At 41.1% G+C, this 7,513-nt stretch overlaps 1 protein-coding gene across 1 annotated transcript; it reads left to right on the forward strand.

Annotated features, from left to right (window-relative positions):
- Positions 1 to 610: 610 nt before the first annotated feature.
- Positions 611 to 6,262, forward strand: inhbab (inhibin subunit beta Ab). Its single transcript, XM_031878154.1, has 2 exons — positions 611 to 1,355; positions 5,098 to 6,262. The coding sequence occupies exons 1-2, from the start codon at positions 938 to 940 to the stop codon at positions 5,871 to 5,873; spliced, it is 1,194 nt and encodes a 397-aa protein (XP_031734014.1). The 5' UTR covers positions 611 to 937; the 3' UTR covers positions 5,874 to 6,262.
- The last annotated feature ends 1,251 nt before the right edge of the window (positions 6,263 to 7,513 follow it).

The raw sequence follows: 7,513 nt of genomic DNA on the forward strand, positions 1-7,513 counted from the left end.
TACTGTAACACCTGTCTTCCACCAGTAGAGGGCATGCTGATGTCACAGTGTGTGTGCGTGTGTGTGTGTGTGTGTGTGTGACACGTCTGTTCTGAGCTTGCTCCATCTGCTGTGTGCAGGACTATAACAACAAACTCCTTTAAAAATGTATTTTACACCAACAGAGTTTCTCCTCCACGTGAGGTGATGATGATTCTGTACTGAGTCACGAGTGTGTGTGTGTGTGTGTGTGTGTGTGTGTGTGTGTGGTATGAATGAATCAGGGACACTCTCTCTTCCTACTCCTCTCTCCTTCCTCCTCCTCTTCTGTCGTGACGTTCATTCAGGAGGAAACACCACAAAGAGTCCTGAGATATTCTGAGAGACTTTACTCACAGTTTGTGCGCGTGTGTGTGTGTGTGTGTGTGTATATGTGTGAGTGTGTGTGTGTGTGTGAATCACAGGGAATACCTCTGTGGATGGGGGAGGGATTAAACAGAAAGAGGTATAATTACAGTAACAGAGCAGAGAGGGAGAGTAGAGTGACCCTGCACACGGTGTTCATTCAGCTCGGACCACCAAACTATCAGGACCAGAACCATCAGGACCAGAACCATCAGGATAGATAAGGACCAGGTCTGGAACACCTTAGAGATTGAAAGACCAGTCTGAGGACCAGAACACCAGTCTGCTGCTCCTCTGTGAACTCTGCTGATCTGTGAGGATTTTTGAAGTTCAACGTGTGCTGCTGACTTCTTCGTGTTTCTGTTACTTCTCCTCACTAAAGACCACTAAAGACTCTACTGCTGGACTCTACTTAGTCAGAGGTCTTGAACGAAAGGATCTTGAACTGTTCACCAGCTGCTTCCTGTTTCTGAATGTAGACCGGCTGTCTCTCACTCAGATACTCTACAAACTGTATTGATATTGTCTCTCACTCAGATACTGTTGGAGCATCATGTCCTCTCAGTTTTCGGTGCTCTTCTTCATGGCCGTCGGCCTTCTCGTCGACGCCTTTCCGGCAGTCTCTCCTGCTATGGAGGTTGATGTAACATCTCGACTTCAGGAGGGGGCACCGTCTTCAGACTGTCCGTCCTGCTCTCTGCTTCAGATGAGGACCAATTCATCTTCATCAGGAGGACAGAGCGACATGGTGGAAGCTGTGAAACGTCACATTCTCAACATGCTGCACCTGAGCACTCGGCCCAACGTGACACAGCCGATCCCTCGAGCAGCACTGCTCAATGCCATCAAAAACCTGCACGTCGGCCGCGTGGCTGAAGATGGCAGCGTGGAGATCCAGGAGGAGGGCCGGGGGCCCTGGGCCCCAACACCACCTGAACCACCATCTGAAATGATCACCTTTGCAGAGCCAGGTGAGTCTGACAACCAATCAGAGATGTCAGGTTTACTTTTAGTTTGAACAGTTAGGAGTTAGTAAGTAAGAGAGTTTCAGTCACTGCTCCTAAATACTTGTGCAGAGGTCGAATTCTATATATGAATACTTTGTGACAATTTAAAAAACCTAAAGTTATGACTTTAAGTTTTTAAAATAAATGTACTGTTACAAGGCTAGAGCGTTACAGAGTTACAGATACAATGTGAGAGTTACAGTTAAAAAGTTACAGAATTAAAGTTACAAGGTTACACGGTTATGGTTTTACAGAGTTACAGAGTTACAGTTAAAAGATCACAGAGTTACAGAGTTACAGTTAAAAGATCACAGAGTTACAGTTAAAAGATCACATAGTTACAGATTTACAGAGTTACAGAGTTACAGAGTTATAAAGTTAGAGAGCTAGAGAGTTACAGAGTTAGAGAGCTAGAGAGTTAGAGAGTTACAGAGTTAGACAGTTACAGAGTTACAGAGTTATAAAGTTAGAGCTAGAGAGTTACAGAGTTAGAGAGTTATAAAGTTAGAGAGCTAGAGAGTTAGAGTTACAGAGTTAGAGAGTTACAGAGTTACAGAGTTAGAGAGTTACAGAGTTATAAAGTCAGAGAGTTACAGAGTTACAGAGTTATAAAGTCAGAGAGTTACAGAGCTACAGAGTTACAGATTTACAGAGTTAGAGAGCTTGAGAGTTACAGAGTTACAGATTTACAGAGTTAGAGAGCTTGAGAGTTACAGAGTTAGTTATATAGTTAGAGAGCTAGAGTTAGAGAGCTACAGAGTTACAGAGTTACAGATTTAGAGAGCTAGAGAGTTACAGAGTTACAGTCATCACATCATCAAGTTATAGCTAGAGAGTTTCAGTTATAATGTCACAGAGTTACAGTTGAGGTCACAGTGGCTCATTGGGTAGAGAGGGTCGTCTGGTAATCTCAAGGTTGGCGGTTCACTTGTGCCGAAGTGTCCATGAGCAAGACACTGAACCCCTCACCGCTTCTCAGCAGCCCGCTAGGGATGGGTTACATGCAGGAGTTAGATTTCTTATATATGTACCTCATGCATGACTACAATTATGTTGTTTTTTTTTAAGTTTAAGAATAACAGAGTTACAGCTAACGCTGCTCACAGCTAACAGTGCTAACAGCTAACAGTGCTAACAGTGCTAACAGCTAACTGCTAACAGTGCTCACAGCTGACAGTATTCACAGCTAACAGTGCCAACAGTGCTAAAAGTATACTACCATTTCATTTGCAAGTGCCTTCATCATTTTAAATGTTGATTATAAAAATAAATGTTATTTATTTAACAGTGCTAATAGTGTTTACCTGTGGGGAAACGTTAACAGCTGTGGCACAACCAGTGAGACTCACATGCACTCACATGCACTCACATGCACTTACTTGTATTACAACACACACAGATAGACTTCAGGTTGACATGTATCTTTACATACACAATCATTAATGCTCTGAATCATTTATATTGCACCTTTAAAATGACTTGTTGTCAGCTTACCTCATGCCTTTACACAATTTTAATGTAAGTTTAGCAAATAATAAATCTTCCATGTCTTGATCAGGTGAACTAATCCAGTTGAGGAAAGGAGAACTTCAGCAGTTCAGGTCAAGATTGCAATTTTGCAAAACTTCCTACGATTTCTCATTATTTTCATAGTAAAGTTAATGACTATCACGTTACCTTACAATGAGAATGAAACTTACTTTAAAAACTTACTCTATCAACAAAAACAAGTCCTCATTTTGAAAAGATATCAACTTCTCATCATCAAAACAAACTGTGGGGGAAAATCTATTTATGACATAAATAACTATATCAATATATTACAGCAGGTGTGATTGTAATTTCCTGCCCACAGGCCATTCTGTATCTATGTATGATTTCTATATAAGAGGCATTGCTTAATGAAGTATATTAGTTACTCAGAATACTAAAGACAGTTCTTACTTATTAAGTTCAGGCAAAATTGAAAAAATGTAATAATTGTATGCAATATAAAAGCACAATTATGAGAATATATTCATGATTGAGAGCTATAATAATCAAAATTCTAGCAGACTCTTTGTTTTTTTGGTTCATTCTAGTCAGGCTCAGTTGTCTTAAGTTGATTACTTTGAATAGAAACGGATCATAAAGTCAACATAAGCCTCTGGATCCGGGTTAAGATCTCTAAATGCCAATTTATTATGACACATCACTATTGTTTTATGTCGATGCTCGCGCCTCCCAAATCCCACCACAAAGCAATCTGATTGGTTGATGAGGAACATAACATTTTACCCCAAATCTGTAAAGACAAGAAACAAACTGATAATCTACATACAGCCTGAATATGATAAAGTCAGTAGAGTCAGACTCCACTGAGGTCTACTGGCCATCAGCTCCATTAGAGACGTCCGTCTGTCTGTCTGTCTGTCTGTGTGCTCTGTTATCAGCTCATTCACAAAAATCCAAAAAGTTCAAAGTTTGTTTACAGATTTCACAGTCACAGACAAGTTCTATTGATTCTCCTCAGTGTCTGAGTGAATGTTATCTTCCACATACTGACAGATGAAATAATGATCAAGTCGAGCTCCATTCATTTGTCCATAAATTCTTTCATTCATTCTTTTATTCATTCTTTCATTCATTCATTCTTTTATTCATCCCGTCATGTTGTTTTTTGTAGCACATCGGTGCAGCTGAGCGAGCAATTAGACGTTGGAGTTAAAACATTGTTGATCAATCAGGTGAATAATCAGACGTTGTGAACTCTAACTGAACGTCAGACAAATGATCTGATTTTAAAATGAGTCTCAGCCTGTCACAGTTTTTAAGATCCACTCATTAAATGTGTTGGTGGTTTTGTGTTGATGAACGTGAACCAGCTCGTGGCCGACTGCATTGTCCCGCTGCTTGTTTGCTTACATAAATGTACAGAATGGCTTTGTGCTATAAATAGTCCTCTCTTTGAGAGGAATCTTTAATTTAAAATGTCCCTCAAAGGCCGCCCGAAATTAGAGGACAGTAACGGGGGGGGGGGGGGGCATACCAAGTGGTCTCAGGCCGTAAATAATCTCTTCATTCAGACAAATCTAGGCCTCAGTAATTATTTTGCAGCAGGAAACAAAGAGAGTGTGTGTGTGCATGTGTGCGTTTGGTGTTCAACAGGCCTTTTCTTTTTTTAGTGTCTCTGCTCATATTGAGTATATTTAGAGGTGGCTCCATTCATGCATTTATTGTCAATGACATTTTCTTTGTTCATTCATTGAAATGACAGGAAGACAGGAACAGAAGGGGGGGCTGTTCAGACAGCAGGGTCACAGTTTCTTTATGTTGCCGATCATTTACTTCAGACAAAAACAGCTGGTTCAAATAATGTTTTTATTTATGTCTTCGTTCAAACCTTCGTTAAAGATCTTAATCATCTTTAAGTTTTCCTGATGTCTGAAGGTTCCTGTTTGTTCATCAGGTTTGACTTCAGAAAACTGTGAGCTTCTTGTTCTCTAACAGCAGGACCATCAGACTGAGGTCAGAGGTCATATACAAAATTAAACTTTATTTAGGATGTAGAATAATAAATGGTGATAGAACAGTAGAAACCAGTAGAGACCACTACAGTCTAGCAGACACCTTCTGTCAACATTCATGTGAATGTTTTATTGATCTGTTCATTCTGATGCATTTGTCTGATTGCATGCTAACATGCTAACATGTCTCTCTGCTGCAGGAGACTCTCTGAACACGGTGACCTTTGACATTTCGAAGGAGGGTAGCGGCTCGTCGGTGGTGGAACAAGCGAACGTCTGGATCTTCCTGAAGAAGTCCGTGGCAAACCGAGTGAAAGGCAAAGTGACGCTGCGACTGCTGCAGCTTCATCATGAGGATGATGATGAGAAGGAAGAGTGTGTTTCAGAGAAGATGGTGGACACTCGTCGTAGCGGCTGGCACACCCTGGCCGTGTCCCGCAGTGTTCAGAATCTGCTGGACGGCAGCAGCAGCTCGCTCAGCCTGCGGGTTTCCTGCCCACTGTGCACTGAAGCCGGAGCCTCGCCCATCCTGATGCCGGCCGGTGGGAGAGATCAGTCTCACCGTCCGTTCCTCATGGTGGCATTGAGAGCCGAAGAAGAAGCGGCTCAGCGACGAGTCAAACGAGGTCTGGAGTGCGACGGGAAAATACGCGTCTGCTGCAAACGACAGTTTTACGTGAATTTCAAAGATATTGGCTGGAACGACTGGATTATCGCTCCGTCTGGTTACCATGCAAACTACTGCGAGGGCGACTGTCCAAACCACATGGCGAGCTTCAGCGGCTCATCCCTGTCCTTCCATTCGACGGTCATCAATCATTATCGTATGAGGGGCTACGGCCCGTTTCAGAACATTAAGTCGTGCTGCGTGCCGACGAGGCTGCGTGCGATGTCGATGCTGTACTACAACGAAGAGCAGAAGATCATCAAAAAAGACATCCAGGACATGATCGTGGACGAGTGCGGCTGCTCGTAAACATAAAGACGTTAGAAACACTTCCTGCTTCCTGCAGGAAAAATATCAGTCCAGGCACTTTCCCAGTAAAGATAAAGTATTTATGTTTAGTGACCATTGTATTTCTTATTGGGAGAGACTCTTTTCCACATTGGAACGACCTGAGAATACTATGCAAAAGCTCCTGCAAAGTCAAACCTTATTCGTCTACATTTATATGTGTGTTTGTTTATTGTTTTTTATTTTTAAGGTTCAGTCTGTGTAAAGATTTCTGATGCTGTTGAGATACTTGAAAGAAATGTGTTCAACCGGCTGCTGGAGCCAAACATTATGATTATCATTATATTATTGTTATATAAGTTGAATGTTGATAGTTCCACACATTCCTGGAAGATATTTAGACTCAGAAGGAAGCCAAAGACACGGATGATGAAAGTTTGGTTCACTGAAGTATAAATGAGACGATGTGTCAGTTAACGAGCTGTGAGTGAATCAACTAGACCATGTGTCAGTTAACGAGCTGTGAGTAAATTAACTAAACGATGTGTCAGTTAACAAGCTATGAATAAATTAACTAAACCAAGTGTCAGTTAATGAGCTGTGAGTAAATTAACTAAACAATGTCAGTTAACGGAGTGTAAACCAATTAAACGATGTGTCAGTTAACGAGCTGTGAGTAAATCAACTAAACGATATGTCAGTTAACGAGCTGAGAGTAAATTAACATGACGATGTGTCAGTTAACAAGCTGTGAGTAAATTAACAAGACCAGGTGTCAGTTAATGAACTGTGAGTAAATCAACTAAACAATGTGTCAGTTAACGAGGTGTGAGTAAATCACGAAACGATGTGTCAGTTAACGAGCTGTGTGTAAATTAGACCATGTGTCAGTTAACGAGCCGTGAGTAAATTAAGTAAACAATGTGTCAGTTAACGAGGTGTGAGTAAATCACTAAACGATGTTTCAGCTAACGAGCTGTGAGTAAATTAACTAAACGATGTGTCAGTTAACGAGCTGTGAGTAAATTAACTAGACGATGTGTCAGTTAACGAGCTGTGAATAAATTAGACCATGTGTCAGTTCACGAGCTGTGAGTAAATCAACTGAACAATGTGTCAGTTAACGAGGTGTGGGTAAATCATCAAACGATGTGTCAGTTAACGAGCCGAGTGTAAATCAATTAAGCGATGTGTCAGTTAACGAGCTGTGAGTAAATCAACTAAACGATATGTCAGTTAACGAGCTGTGAAGAAATTAACGAGACCATGTGTCCGTTAACAAACTGTGAGTAAATCAACTTAACAATGTGTCAGTTAACGAGCTGTGAGTAAATTAACTCAACCATGTGTCAGTTAACGAGCTGTGAGTAAATTAACGAGACCATGTGTCTGTTAACGAGCTGTATGTAAATTAACTAGACCATGTGTCAGTTAACGAGCTGTGAATAAATTAACTGGACCATGTGTCCGTTTACGAGCTGAGAGTAAATTAACTAAACAATGTGTCAGTTAACGAGCTGTGAATGAATTAACTAGACCATGTGTCAGATGACGAGCTGTGAGTAAATTAACGAAACCATGTGTCAGTTAACGAGCTGTGAGTAAATTAACTTGACCATGTCTCAGTTAACGAGCTGTGAGTAAATTAACAAAACCATGTG

The sequence above is a fragment of the Anarrhichthys ocellatus genome, unplaced genomic scaffold, assembly GCF_004355925.1.
Source record: "Anarrhichthys ocellatus isolate YVR2014 unplaced genomic scaffold, GSC_Weel_1.0 scaffold164, whole genome shotgun sequence".
In the NCBI taxonomy this organism is placed as follows: Eukaryota; Metazoa; Chordata; class Actinopteri; order Perciformes; family Anarhichadidae; genus Anarrhichthys; species Anarrhichthys ocellatus.